Source organism: Phallusia mammillata, chromosome 1, assembly GCF_965637545.1.
Source record: "Phallusia mammillata chromosome 1, kaPhaMamm4.hap1.1, whole genome shotgun sequence".
Lineage (NCBI taxonomy): Eukaryota > Metazoa > Chordata > Ascidiacea > Phlebobranchia > Ascidiidae > Phallusia > Phallusia mammillata.
The window spans coordinates 29,552,167-29,565,506 of NC_137252.1; the positions used below are offsets into that span (position 1 = coordinate 29,552,167).

Here is a 13,340-nt window from a genome sequence, read left to right on the forward strand (position 1 = left end):
ATAACCCAGTATAAACCATTAGTCATGGAATTGTGCCATTGTTAAAAGTATGTGCAAATTCGCTGCAAACGGTGGTAGCAAATGTTAAACACAAACATGGATTTAGTCAGGGATTAGTAGAGCCACTTGTGAATCTTTCTGCGCTGGATGTTACTGGAAATGTTTGCTGTCTGTCTAACTGACTTGCAGTTTATAGCTTCGTTGCACCTCAAGTTTGTAGGCCTACCCCTGTAGTGTTGGTACTTGTTTATAGCAAACAGGGCTTTAAATCAAAGACAAATTTATTTTCAGTATTTTAACCTTTGGCGATATATACAGTTAACGAGGATAACACTCTACAACGGAAAAAATCTTTAATAGGCTGTTTTTGCTTTCAGAAAAACATAGTGCAATGCTTTTTGACTAGTAACACTAGAAATTGGGTACTCTTAGACCTAAATGTTGAATAAGAACCCGACCATACGATTATTTGCAGCCAATAAGTACACAAAAACATACATGCCAAGACTTTTGTTAAGTTAGGCGGTTTATCATCCTTCTCGGTATTGTCGCAGATAAATAAAATCAAACTTAACTTGTTTTAAATGTTTTTTGCGGTTGCTAAAACTTTTCATTATATATTTATGCAATATATACATATATAAATAAGTTAGTTCCTGATTGTTAGTAAGGCAAAATTTCATCTTCTTTTTCAATGCAATCATCGTTCGTTTGATTGCCGACGTCGTTCGTTTTCAGATCACCAGTGCGTCTTCTTCTAGCCAGCACAGTCTCCTTGGAAACCGTCCTCAGGTCCCAGGCAAGTCCCAGCTTTTCCATAAGCTCGATAAAATATGTGGTGAAGCAAATTGCTAGACCGTACTCGTTAGATCGGTAATCTTGCGGGAACACGTGATGGTAGTTATGAAAACCTTCGCCTTTAAAGAAACAGTAGAAAATTCTCTTGTGTCTAGTTTGCGCCCAACAATCAACATAGCTCACAACAAAACATTAATTAAGGCTACGCTATAGGAAAAGCTCGAACAGTGTTGATGTGATATCTCAAACCAGGTAAGTTTAAATTTTCCGAAGATAACCAAGATGTTGCGTGTTTTGGGTGTTGCAAGCAGTATTTTGTGAGCGTGTGCAATAAGCTTCTAGTAACAAGCTAGAAGTAGCCTATACAAAACAGTAATATTGTAACCAAGTGGTCCGAACTCTACGTTTTTTCCGAATTAAACCCTAAAGTTGGTAAAATCGAGTTTGTTCTCAGGTTCGAATTAAGCCTGATTTAATTCCAAACCCTTTGGATAAATTGGTCGAATAGGATTGTAAAAAAACTAATAAAGTTTTGACCACAGCACAGGCATACTTACCCATGGTGCAAACGGTAACAAACATGGAGTTAGACGAACTTATTGTCGTGTCGATGGGCCTGTAACCGTACGAATGTGCCACGCTGTTCACGAAAAAGGTAAAATGAACCGACAACAGGTGACGAAACATTCCAACAGTGAACGATGCCATAGCTGACTCAGCAAAAAAGTACCACGTGATAAATGGGGCAAAGAAGAATGCCAAAAGGGGCGCCGCAATGTCGTAATATCTTTAAAAATAAATAAAGCCCATAAAAGCAATTGGCCAATAACAAATGTACACAGCAGACAGTGTACACTGTTTCGACCTATAAAGTATCATCAGTACTAGCCAATACAGCCGGTCTTTCGCCACCAGCTGCACTGACGAAACAGCTCAAACAAAGGCTGTTTTTTTGGAAAGGTGCATTTAGGCTACATATCATGAGTGTTATATTTAAACAGGATATTTTGGTATGTCGCTCAAAAATAATACAAACTACAAAGCGACCAACCACAAGGACTACCAAATCAGCGTGGCAGGCGGAAAGTGGATGTCAAACCAGTAAAGAGATTTAATGCAACTTTACTGTAACATTTGATCTTTGCACAATTCAAATCTATGTCGGCGCTTTTTTTGCATGTGCTATTGTGTGTGATCCACAAGCGAGTAATCCTACTTACCTTTTTTGAAACATCACCACCGGATTGGAGCGCATGTCACTAAGGTCTATTTTCTCCCCCTTCTCGATAACCTGAGGCAACCTGGGCATGAAAGCCCAACCCAAATGAGTAAAGAAGAATCCACGCCGAGCATCATGTGGATCAGCGTCCGTGTCGACGTATTTGTGGTGAACACGGTGGTCACGAACCCATGTGTAAATTGGGTTCTGTAGTACAATAAATAGTTAGCTTGATAATATGCAATAAAGACATATTTATAGCGGGTCTGAATAGGGGCCTGAACTTGAAGGTACAAGCCACAACAAAAAGGAATTTTAAGTTAGTTTTATTCAAATTTCAGCTCCAATCCGACGCAGAGTTGCAAGTCGGGCCGGGCTTTTCGGGCCGGGTTCGGGTTCGGGCCGGGTTCGGGCCGGGTTCGGGCTTAGGTATTTGTCAGAAAACGGGCTCAAAACGGGCCTGACTTTACGTTCCGTTTCCGTCATTTTTTAGTAACAATTCTCTCGCTTTGATCGAATGCCCACCCTGGTCTAAAACGTATTGTTTACCCCATTGTCTACTATTGTTCATTGTGTTTGTTGTCTTTTCTCTTTTTTTCTTTCTCATACTTTGTTGCAAGGCTTTCGTGGATAGACCTGTCAATCAAAATTTCGGGCCTAAACGGGCTTCTCAAAAACGTTTCGGGTTCGGGTCGGGCTTCGGGCTTATACTTTCGGGTTCGGGCCGGGTTCGGGCTCAGATTTCGGGCCCGCTTGCAACTCTGATCCGACGTACTTGCAACTCTGTATTAAAGCAACTCTTACACTTTTCATTTCTTAAGTTTTGTTCAACATTGGCCTGTCGCACTTATTGGTAACAATGTGATATCTTCAGTTAGTTGCCCAAATAAATTTAAATGTTCAGAAACGGTTAGTGTTTCACATCTTTAAGTCATGTTGTGGGTCACAATCCCATTTTAATAAACATTTAAGCCTTAAATTAAAAAAACAAACATGGGAACCACAGTGTTAAAATGAGCTAACGTCAGTAAAACATTTCGACCTAATTATTCGTAAGTTGAAACCAGTTTTTTTTTACACGCAACAAAGGTAGGCTACTTACTAAAATGGCCATCGGTTTATTGTAATTTACCTGCCTGGCGGCGGTCTGAGCCACGGCTAAGAATATTTGCAGTGGCATGGATGCTTTGTAAGAACGGTGAGACCATAGACGATGTACTCCTGCCATTGTACCAAGCTGAACATATTCCAGGAATATAAGATCTGCGTAAGAAAAACGTATAAGTTTAAAAAAACAGGAATACTGCTCTAGAAAGATTCAAAACGTCTAGTGATTTTTAATACATGTAAAACGTTCAAGACAATCGTAATGCTGTATTTAGCATGACATACAATAAACTGTCTATGTAGTTTTACCGTTTTTAACAATTTGCAATATAGTTTGATTAATGTGGTTCAACATAATAACATAAACTGACAAAGTTCCAAATAAGCCCCATAAAGATAAGTTATTACTTCAAAAACTGATTTTCAAATTATTTAAATAATTTTGCAATCTATAAGTTGCACTTACTGAATAGCAGAGTCTTCCAATTGCACTGAAACATCTGGAAGATTCCAATAACAGCAACCGAATGCAAAAAGGCAACAAAATACACGACAGGCCAATTAACATATTGGTACTGTGTCTCCTTCGTTATGTGCTGGTTTCTCAAACCCATTTTTGCAGATTAAAGACCTATTATGTTTCTTTCTATTTGTAAAATAAAATAAAAAATAAAAAACCGTAATTGTCACCGAATGCGCAAAACTTAACTGTTTTGTTGTAATTCCTTTAACCCATGAGATGATTTCTACTATTTAGCTGTGGTTCTGTGCGTTACTCCATAGCTGACCAACGTAAGTATTTCTTATCACAAACTAGCCAAATTGCAGCTAATCATCAATCTGATTAAAACCGATTCGGCCAAAGATTTTTAGTTTGTTTTGTTCCCCTAAATAACTGATCCACATCTGTTCAGTTAATAATGTGTCTTTAGAGTGGAGTATGTAGCGGTTTATATGTCTCACGTTCAGGACGCTGCATGGATGCATATGTTGGAGTAACTGCGTGCTTTCCGGACAATCAAGTTAAATTGCGCAAAACGCGTGGTGACTGAGTTCCAGCGATTAGAATGTAAACAATGAGTAAGCGGTGTAAGTCAAAATCTTCTAACTAATCTAAAAAACAATAAGTCAAGTCAAAATGTACTAACACCGTACCTCACGGCTGACTAACATTTGGCTAATTTTTGATAGGTGGTAAAAGGGCATTTTTGCTATTTAAAGCAATATATATATATATCTAATAACGCTTGGTCTATTAGGTTTGAGGTAAGGGTATTGGCATTCAAAATTAAATAAAACTAGCAATATAACTTAATTTGTAATGTAAAATTTTCACAAATTTGTATCCTAACCTACTCCTTTTTTTTCACGGGGTTCGAACCCAGGACACTCCCGGTGACGAATGCCGATCAGTTTTTTTTTTAATGTCTGTATGTGGGTCAGGCGCGCCAGACCTTCCAGTCTGGGTCGCGAAATATTTTAAATGAATATAAGCATCGCATCTATAGTTTTAATGAAATTCAGCTTTTTTCAACCTCCTAATTATTGTAGCATTGTTACATAAGACTACGTAACTGTTGCATACAACAAAGTAACAAATTTTGTAACAATGTATAACGTAAAAGTTAAGCGCACCTGTACAAGCAGTCATGCGCTTTCTGCACTATTTTATATTAAAACCAAGTACAGATCACGACCAGATGCTTGGGTCGCGAAAATTTAGAGCAATTTTTTTAGGGTCGCACCAAAAAGTATTTGCGGACCCCTGCTATAGACTGTGCAATACACATCACACACATACCCAACTAGACTCGCACACACATACAAACACCACGCAAATGTCGGAAATCGGCCTAACACAATGAAATATTGTTATATTGTTAAATTCCAACAGCAGCTTATAGTTTAGTGTAGAGCAGTGGTTCTCAAACTCGGTTTTCGGGGCCGCATGCGGCTCTCAACTAAGTTACTTATTTTGCGGCTCGCACCAGACCTCAGAAAACCATCAAACATTGCTATTTTAGCTTTCAAAGTCATCATCTTTAGTGATTTTCTCAAGGTTTCGTTTTTTTGCGGCTCTCTACACACTTAAAAAATACCATTTGGCCCCGACAATAAAAAAGTTTGAGAACCACTGGTGCAGAGTGTAGAGTAGACGAATATTATCTTCAACAGTCAGTATGTTTTGTGGGTTTGGTGAATTTCTTTTAAACAAGTTTTAAAATCGACCAAATACACCAAATGCGACGACCAAATACACCGGAGGCCAATTAACGTATTCATATTGTGTCTTCCTCGTTATATGCTTGTTTTTAGCACCCATATCTTTACCTTTAACCAAGACCTAGTCTATCCTATTTACAAGTGTCTAAACAAACGACATGTTTTTACTTTAGGTAAATCAACAGTACATGTCAAACGAAAGCATAAATTTCGAGCCTTTCTTCCATCAATCATCTAAAGTTCGTTTAGTTTAACTCGTTTCACAGCAACTTTCTGAATACTTTATCTTATAGTTTCACTACTTCAAGGCCACCCAGCTATAGTTTTACTCAAGAAGTATAATATAAATATTAGTAGTTAACTTTCGTAAAGTTTCCTTCAAAACTGGCATTTTTTCGATTTGAGTTCTTGGAAAGTCTGGCTTTTTACTGACAGCACAGCTTGGACACGTATGTTAAGGATTACTGTATGTCTTCCGGTTGCTTCGTAAAACGTGATTGGAAGGTAAACAGTGATTAAAACTCTCACAGCTGGTCTCGACATAATTTGCTGCTGGCAAAATGGTAGGCCCTAAATTAATATAGAGCTCATACTATAGGCAATTTTGCTTCTTTTTATGAAATATGTTGCTTATACTGATCAACCACTGGTTTTAATGTTTTTGTCACATGAAGTTTTGCATATTCGGCCTTTATTGTCATTTGTGAGAATTATATACTTTCTTCCAAAGAAAAACATTTCAACTGCATTACCTCAGAGTTGTAATCCTGTTTAAAATAAAATTCGATTTGTTAAAGATGGTGAAAATGCAGCAAAAATGAGTGCAGAGTCAGGCCTCAATCAAGCCCCTTTTATTGAAACTCAAACCTGAAACCTACCCAAAACTCTCCCTTACAACTATGTATTACCTTATCCAATAAAACATACGTCCAGGTGGTAATTTCAATTAGCGTAACTTTATTCTTTGAAAACACAACGCAAATCACAAGCGTCGCCGGTCATGTTTCATGCTCGTTGCGAGTCACCTAACTCAATCACTCACAAACAAGACAGCATTAGTATTATTGATATAGTTGAAAAAACAAGCAAGGTAGAAGAATGTTAATCACAGTATGACTTTATAGTAACCACGACGTCGCTGCCAAAAAATCGTAATTTATCAATGTACCGGCCATCTCTAACCATCTAAACCACTTTTTTAGGCATTGAACATGGTTGATAAAAATAAAATATAATGATCTTCTGGTTGTCAACCCGAGGCAGCACTCATCAAATCCCCAGTTCGACTTCTTCTGGCTAGCACCGTTTCTTTTGAAACTTTTTTGAGGTTGCTGGCAAGACCCAATAAAGACATGAGGTCGATGAAGGCTGTTGTGAGGTTAAAACGAATTCCGAACTCGCTGGTGCGGTAATCGTGAGGAAACACGTGATGGTAGTTATGGAAACCCTCGCCTGTGAACAAAGAGCCATAAATAAAAACGTTTTTTGTGCATAATACCAGAACATTACACTTACCCATAGTGAGAAGGGTAACCCCCAAGTTTTGGGCTGGGTTAATGTTGACGTCATACGGTTTGTTGCCCCACAAATGGGCGGCGCTGTTTACCAGAAACGTAACGTTCAACGAAATCACGTAACGCAGTGACGTCACGAAGTAGGCGTAAATGATACTTTCATTCCACGACCAGCAACATATGGAGATCGGGATCACGTAGCACATTACTAGAGTAGTCCAGCGGTAATATCTGCGAATGAACCAAAATAATCAATGCACATAAAGGGACGGGCCACAAACGGATTTTTTTGTAAAAAAGACCACTTTACGTGGTGTACCAATTGTTATTTGTTAATTAGGCAACTTACTTTTTTGTACCGAAATCTTTTACATTCATATTTCATATCTCAAACCACGTAAGTTTTAAATTTTCCGAAGATAACCAAGATTTTGCGTGTTTTGGGTTTTGCAAGCAGTATTTTGTGAGCGTGTGCTATAAGCTTCAAGTAACAAGCTAGAAGTAGCCTATACAAAACAGTAATATTGTAACCAAGTAGTCTGAACTCTACGTTTTTTCCGAATTAAACCCTAAAGTTGGTAAAATCGAGTTTGTTCTCAGGTTCGAATTAAGCCTGATTTAATTCCAAACCCTTTGGATAAATTGGTCGAATAGGATTGTAAAAAAACTAATAAAGTTTTGACCACAGCACAGGCATACTTACCCATGGTGCAAACGGTAACAAACATGGAGTTAGACGAACTTATTGTCGTGTCGATGGGCCTGTAACCGTACGAATGTGCCACGCTGTTCACGAAAAAGGTAAAATGAACCGACAACAGGTGACGAAACATTCCAACAGTGAACGATGCCATAGCTGACTCAGCAAAAAAGTACCACGTGATAAATGGGGCAAAGAAGAATGCCAGAAGGGGCGCCGCAATGTCGCAATATCTTTAAAAATAAATAAAGCCCATAAAAGCAATTGGCCAATAACAAATGTACACAGCAGACAGTGTACACTGTTTCGACCTATAAAGTATCATCAGTACTAGCCAATACAGCCGGTCTTTCGCCACCAGCTGCACTGACGAAACAGCTTAAACAAAGGCTGTTTTTTTGGAAAGGTGCATTTAGGCTACATCTCATGAGTATTATATTTAAACAGGATATTTTGGTAATCGCTCAAAAATAATACAAACTACAAAGCGACCAACCACAAGGACTACCAAATCAGCGTGGCAGGCGGAAAGTGGATGTCAAACCAGTAAAGAGATTTAATACAACTTTACTGTAATATTTGATCTTTGCACAATTCAAATCTATGTCGGCGCTTTTTTGCATGTGCTATTGTGTGTGATCCACAAGCGAGTAATCCTACTCAAAGGCGCCGAGTTTTACAAAAATGCAAGGTGGCGGACGTAATTATGACGGCACTTTTATGACGTCACCAATGCGTGCAACCAAACGAGCTCCAACTCAAAACCCAATATACTTTTAATAGAATGCAACGTTCGTCAAATTCTTAAAAAAATGATTTTAAAAAAATAATAATCAGTTGGCACACTTTGCTTTAACGTTATTAACCCATTATTGGTTTAGCAACGTTAAGAAAATGTTTCGTCAAGTTGTTGCTCTTGTATCACCTAAGTTAACCATTTATTACAATACAATCGCGTTGTACACAATAATGGCCAAACATTTACTGTCAACAATTGTGCTATATTTCGCCAGCACGCTTGTTTGAAAGCAAAATTGATCCCAAATTTCTTCAGATTTTACGATATTTTGTACGATACCGCTACAAACTAACCAAATTTCCACGGTGGCCGCCACCGTGCTTTACAAACCCAAGGTGGCGGCGCCACCCCGCCACCGCCTACTCGGCGCCTATGATCCTACTTACCTTTTTTGAAACATCACCACCGGATTGGAGCGCATGTCACTAAGGTCTATTTTCTCCCCCTTCTCGATAACCTGAGGCAACCTGGGCATAAAAGCCCAACCCAAATGAGTAAAGAAGAATCCACGCCGAGCATCATGTGGATCAGCGTCCGTGTCAACGTATTTGTGATGAACACGGTGGTCACGAACCCATGTGTAAATTGGGTTCTGTAGTACAATAAATAGTTAGCTTGATAATATGCAATAAGGCATATTTATAGCGGGTCTGAATAGGGGCCCGAACTTGAAGGTACAAGCCACACCAAAAACGAATTTTAAGTTAGTTTTATTCAAATTTGAGCTCCAATGCGACGTACTTGCAACTCTGCGTAGCAACTTATACACTTTTCATTTCTTAAGTTTTGTTAAACATTGGCCTGTCGCACTTATTGGTAACAATGTTATATCTTCAGTTAGTTGCCCAACTAAATTTAAATGTTCAGAAACGGTTAGTGTTTCACATCTTTAAGTCATGTTGTGGGTCACAATCCCATTTTAATAAACATTTGAGCCATAGATTAAAAAAATAACATGGGAACCACAGTGTTAAAATGAGCTAACGTCAGTGAAACATTTCGACCTAATTATTCGTAAGTTGAAACCAGTTTTTTTTACACGCAACAAAGGTAGGCTACTTACTAAAATGGCCATCGGTTTATTGTAATTTACCTGCCTGGCGGCGGTCTGAGCCACGGCTAAGAATATTTGCAGTGGCATGGATGCTTTGTAAGAACGGTGAGACCATAGACGATGTACTCCTGCCATTGTACCAAGCTGAACATATTCCAGGAATATAAGATCTGCGTAAGAAAAACGTTGAAACGTATAAGTTTAAAAAAACAGGAATACTGCTCTAGAAAGATTCAAAACGTCTAGTGATTTTTAATACATGTAAAACGTTCAAGACAATCGTAATGCTGTATTTAGCATGACATACAATAAATTGTCTATGTAGTTTTACCGTTTTTAACAATTTGCAATATAGTTTGACTAATGTGGTTCAACATAATAACATAAACTGACAAAGTTCCAAATAAGCCCAATAAAGATAAGTTATTACTTCAAAAACTGATTTTCAAATTATTCAAATAATTTTGCAATCTATAAGTTGCACTTACTGAATAGCAGAGTCTTCCAATTGCACTGAAACATCTGGAAGATTCCAATAACAGCAACCGAATGCAAAAAGGCAACAAAATACACGACAGGCCAATTAACATATTGGTACTGTGTCTCCTTCGTTATGTGCTGGTTTCTCAAACCCATTTTTTGCAGATTAAAGACCTATTATGTTTCTTTCTATTTGTAAAATCCAGCTATTGTAAATCGCAAATAAACAAAAACAAACCGTAATTGTCACCGAATGCGCAAAACTTAACTGTTTTGTTGTAATTCCTTTAACCCATGAGATGATTTCTACTATTTAGCTGTGGTTCTGTGCGTTACTCCATAGCTGACCAACGTAAGTATTTCTTATCACAAACTAGCCTAATTTTTGATAGGTGGTAAAAGGGCATTTTTGCTATTTAAAGCAATATATATATATATCTAATAACGCTTGGTCTATTAGGTTTGAGGTAAGGGTATTGGCATTCAAAATTAAATAAAACTAGCAATATAACTTAATTTGTAATGTAAAATTTTCACAAATTTGTATCCTAACCTACTCCTTTTTTTTCACGGGGTTCGAACCCAGGACACTCCCGGTGACGAATCCCGATCAGGTTTTTTTTTAATGTCTGTATGTGGGTCAGGCGCGCCAGACCTTCCAGTCTGGGTCGCGAAATATTTTAAATGAATATAAGCATCGCATCTATAGTTTTAATGAAATTCAGCTTTTTTCAACCTCCTAATTATTGTAGCATTGTTACATAAGACTACGTAACTGTTGCATACAACAAAGTAACAAATTTTGTAACAATGTATAACGTAAAAGTTAAGCGCACCTGTACAAGCAGTCATGCGCTTTCTGCACTATTTTATATTAAAACCAAGTACAGATCACGACCAGATGCTTGGGTCGCGAAAATTTAGAGCAATTTTTTTAGGGTCGCACCAAAAAGTATTTGCGGACCCCTGCTATAGACTGTGCAATACACATCACACACATACCCAACTAGACTCGCACACACATACAAACACCACGCAAATGTCGGAAATCGGCCTAACACAATGAAATATTGTTATATTGTTAAATTCCAACAGCAGCTTATAGTTTAGTGTAGAGCAGTGGTTCTCAAACTCGGTTTTCGGGGCCGCATGCGGCTCTCAACTAAGTTACTTATTTTGCGGCTCGCACCAGACCTCAGAAAACCATCAAACATTGCTATTTTAGCTTTCAAAGTCATAATCTTTAGTGATTTTCTCAAGGTTTCGTTTTTTTGCGGCTCTCTACACACTTAAAAATACCATTTGGCCCCGACAATAAAAAAGTTTGAGAACCACTGGTGTAGAGTGTAGAGTAGACGAATATTATCTTCAACAGTCAGTAATCAGTATGTTTTGTGGGTTTGGTGAATTTCTTTTAAACAAGTTTTAAAATCATGTCACTGTGTTTCCTTTCAACAAGCGAAATATGCTTAAGTCAGCACGAAATCATTTTCATTCATATGCTTTTATTTGCATTTCAGATTTTCTGTTCGTTATTAAGCTGTTTATCATTGCAGCATAACTGGAATCTGTAAAAGGCAAAATGCCCAAGTTTGTAAAAACTTCTAAGCTTATTATAATCGGCTTTTTGGGATTTTCTGCGTTTTATTTGTTTATGTTTCGAAGGACACACATTTTGCGAGTTGCAACTGATTTTAAGGTGAGGACAATGAAAATATCAATATTTTGGACAGTATTGGGCTTTAACTAATGAAAATACACATAAATGTGACGTATTCTGTTGTAGAATATTGACAAGAAGCAACAACCGGCAGCAAAAATATTCGATGTGAATGACAGGAAAGTCAAGTTACCGAACTGCGTGAAACCGGCCAACGCTGAAAGTCACATTATTTGTGATTCTCTACCTTTTCAAACTCCCATGTGCCGAAATAACACGGAAGGTAAAAAATAAATTTGTTATGCTTTGCTTTGCCAAAGTTAAAGCTTTAACAATTTTATTTCGATTAACGACGCGGATAACTTTTTTATTCTAACTTTTGTGTACCTGGATTCAAAATACAAACAAATCACTTCACATTTCAAAGATACAGGCCTCGTCCCAAACATTGTACACTATATTTGGATTGGGAATGGAACGCTCAAATTTTTCCAGTACCTATCTATTCTCTCAGTCGCCACCAACCACGTAAGTTTTTATTTCTATTTGTTGACTTGTTTGCACATACAAACTGAAACACACCTTAATTCTATATCCTATTAAAGTACATAACTATTAAAGCAAAAATAAACTTGGTGATTTTCCAAACAGAAACCAGATAAGATTATATTTCACATCAACGATGTTGTTCCACAAGGAGAATTGTGGTTAAATTTGGTTGCTCAAATTCCTTGTCTCGAAACACGAAAGTTTGAAGCTCCTACACATATCTATAGTAATCAAATCACAGACGTCTATATGCAAACAGATGTCGCAAGGTACTTTGTATATATTTTTTTGGAACTACTCAGTGTGAATGCCCACAACAGGGGTCGGCAACCCCCGGCACGCGTGCTAAGTTTGGCACGCGAGGTAGTTTTTCATGGTACGCCAACCGATTTGCGTGTTTTATTGAAGTAAAAATTTTTCGAAATTTATCATGCCATTGTCTTAAAATTCAGCCTTACATGTGTAGCGCTACTAATTCTGCGCCTAAGGTTCAGGACGCTGCTCTAACGGCTAGCCGGTAAAACCAATAACTAGACCGCGCGCTACTCTTAATTCTTTTGCAAAACAGTAACAAAATATGCAATATATCCTTTGTTCTTATTATAAAAGCGGAGTAAAATAAGCACGGTTCTCGACAACACAATCGGGCCAACGTAGCACTTAAAAACACGATGTAAAAACGGACAAATAGATAAAAGATCTCACAAGCCAAGAAGCACGTTCTACCAAGGCCGACCAACCAAGTCTGCCCGATCACATTTTCACCGCCCTCACGTTAGGGAGCCACGAGGAAAAATCAGCAGTTATTCTTGGGGCAAATTAAGCAAAGTCCCGAGGATGTTTGTAATTAGGGACACGCGCAGGAATGCCAAGGCAACACGGTGGGTTGCATTCGAAACGAAATAGGAAATAAAACAAAATCAAAGTCTGTTATGAGAAACAAATATACGCAAGGTAGGTTGAGAAACCTACGTAAAAAAACAACACCAATGGTGAAACACAAACAGAAAAGACGGATAACATATAGTGACAGTGCAACAACCAAACATAGTGCCGGGACAGAAAACGAATAAACAAAGGTAATAATGTTCGCAACATATGGAAATGAATCGCGTATGAACTTATGTCGACGAACCAACAAACCAAAGCAATAACAAAACTGTTCAATAAACCAATAAATCATATTACGAGAAAAGGAAAACATATAGTGACAAAACAACAAACTAAGCAAGTGGCA

At 37.9% G+C, this 13,340-nt stretch overlaps 3 protein-coding genes across 5 annotated transcripts; 1 reads left to right on the forward strand and 2 right to left on the reverse strand.

The window, feature by feature from the left end:
* Positions 1-277: 277 nt before the first annotated feature.
* LOC145221882 (stearoyl-CoA desaturase 4-like) lies at positions 278-4,230 on the reverse strand. Its single transcript, XM_080088059.1, has 6 exons — positions 3,834-4,230; positions 3,591-3,770; positions 3,150-3,280; positions 2,019-2,224; positions 1,356-1,585; positions 278-917 (listed from the first exon to the last, which is right to left on the reverse strand). Exons 2-6 carry the CDS (start codon positions 3,736-3,738, stop codon positions 664-666), a joined length of 969 nt encoding a protein of 322 aa, XP_079944185.1. The 5' UTR covers positions 3,739-3,770; positions 3,834-4,230; the 3' UTR covers positions 278-663.
* A 2,057-nt stretch (positions 4,231-6,287) lies between these two features.
* LOC145208956 (acyl-CoA desaturase 1-like) lies at positions 6,288-10,208 on the reverse strand. Of its 3 annotated transcripts, none has more exons than XM_080079202.1 (5): positions 9,903-10,198; positions 9,454-9,584; positions 8,747-8,952; positions 6,863-7,092; positions 6,288-6,799 (listed from the first exon to the last, which is right to left on the reverse strand). In XM_080079202.1, the coding sequence occupies exons 1-5, from the start codon at positions 10,048-10,050 to the stop codon at positions 6,597-6,599; spliced, it is 918 nt and encodes a 305-aa protein (XP_079935328.1). In that variant the 5' UTR covers positions 10,051-10,198; the 3' UTR covers positions 6,288-6,596. The 3 variants fall into 3 exon arrangements, with proteins under 3 accessions (XP_079935328.1, XP_079935330.1, XP_079935329.1); XM_080079204.1 differs by lacking the exon at positions 6,288-6,799 and adding an exon at positions 7,565-7,794 and having other exon boundaries at positions 6,993-7,092; positions 9,903-10,202; XM_080079203.1 differs by lacking the exons at positions 6,288-6,799; positions 6,863-7,092 and adding an exon at positions 7,382-7,794 and having other exon boundaries at positions 9,903-10,208.
* Positions 10,209-11,476: 1,268 nt separating this feature from the next.
* On the forward strand, positions 11,477-12,624 carry LOC145210730 (uncharacterized). Its single transcript, XM_080080004.1, has 5 exons — positions 11,477-11,593; positions 11,681-11,837; positions 11,982-12,082; positions 12,206-12,372; positions 12,570-12,624. Exons 1-5 carry the CDS (start codon positions 11,477-11,479, stop codon positions 12,622-12,624), a joined length of 597 nt encoding a protein of 198 aa, XP_079936130.1.
* Positions 12,625-13,340: the final 716 nt, after the last annotated feature.

Bases quoted from the DNA above. Each gene is read 5' to 3' on its own strand.
- LOC145221882 (XM_080088059.1), bottom strand. From the start codon at position 3,738: ATGGGTTTGAGAAACCAGCACATAACGAAGGAGACACAGTACCAATAT. The intron at 2,225-3,149 runs GTAAATTACAAT...ATTGTACTACAG, and splicing joins CTCAGACCGCCGCCAGGCAG to AACCCAATTTACACATGGGT. The intron at 918-1,355 runs GTAAGTATGCCT...GTTTCTTTAAAG, and splicing joins TGTTACCGTTTGCACCATGG to GCGAAGGTTTTCATAACTAC.
- LOC145208956 (XM_080079202.1), bottom strand. From the start codon at position 10,050: ATGGGTTTGAGAAACCAGCACATAACGAAGGAGACACAGTACCAATAT. The intron at 9,585-9,902 runs GTAAGTGCAACT...TTTCTTACGCAG, and splicing joins TTGGAAGACTCTGCTATTCA to ATCTTATATTCCTGGAATAT. The intron at 7,093-8,746 runs GTAAGTAGGATC...GTTCATTCGCAG, and splicing joins GTGGTGATGTTTCAAAAAAG to ATATTACCGCTGGACTACTC.
- LOC145210730 (XM_080080004.1), top strand. From the start codon at position 11,477: ATGCCCAAGTTTGTAAAAACTTCTAAGCTTATTATAATCGGCTTTTTG. The intron at 11,594-11,680 runs GTGAGGACAATG...ATTCTGTTGTAG, and splicing joins GAGTTGCAACTGATTTTAAG to AATATTGACAAGAAGCAACA. The intron at 12,373-12,569 runs GTACTTTGTATA...TTACATGTGTAG, and splicing joins ATGCAAACAGATGTCGCAAG to CGCTACTAATTCTGCGCCTA.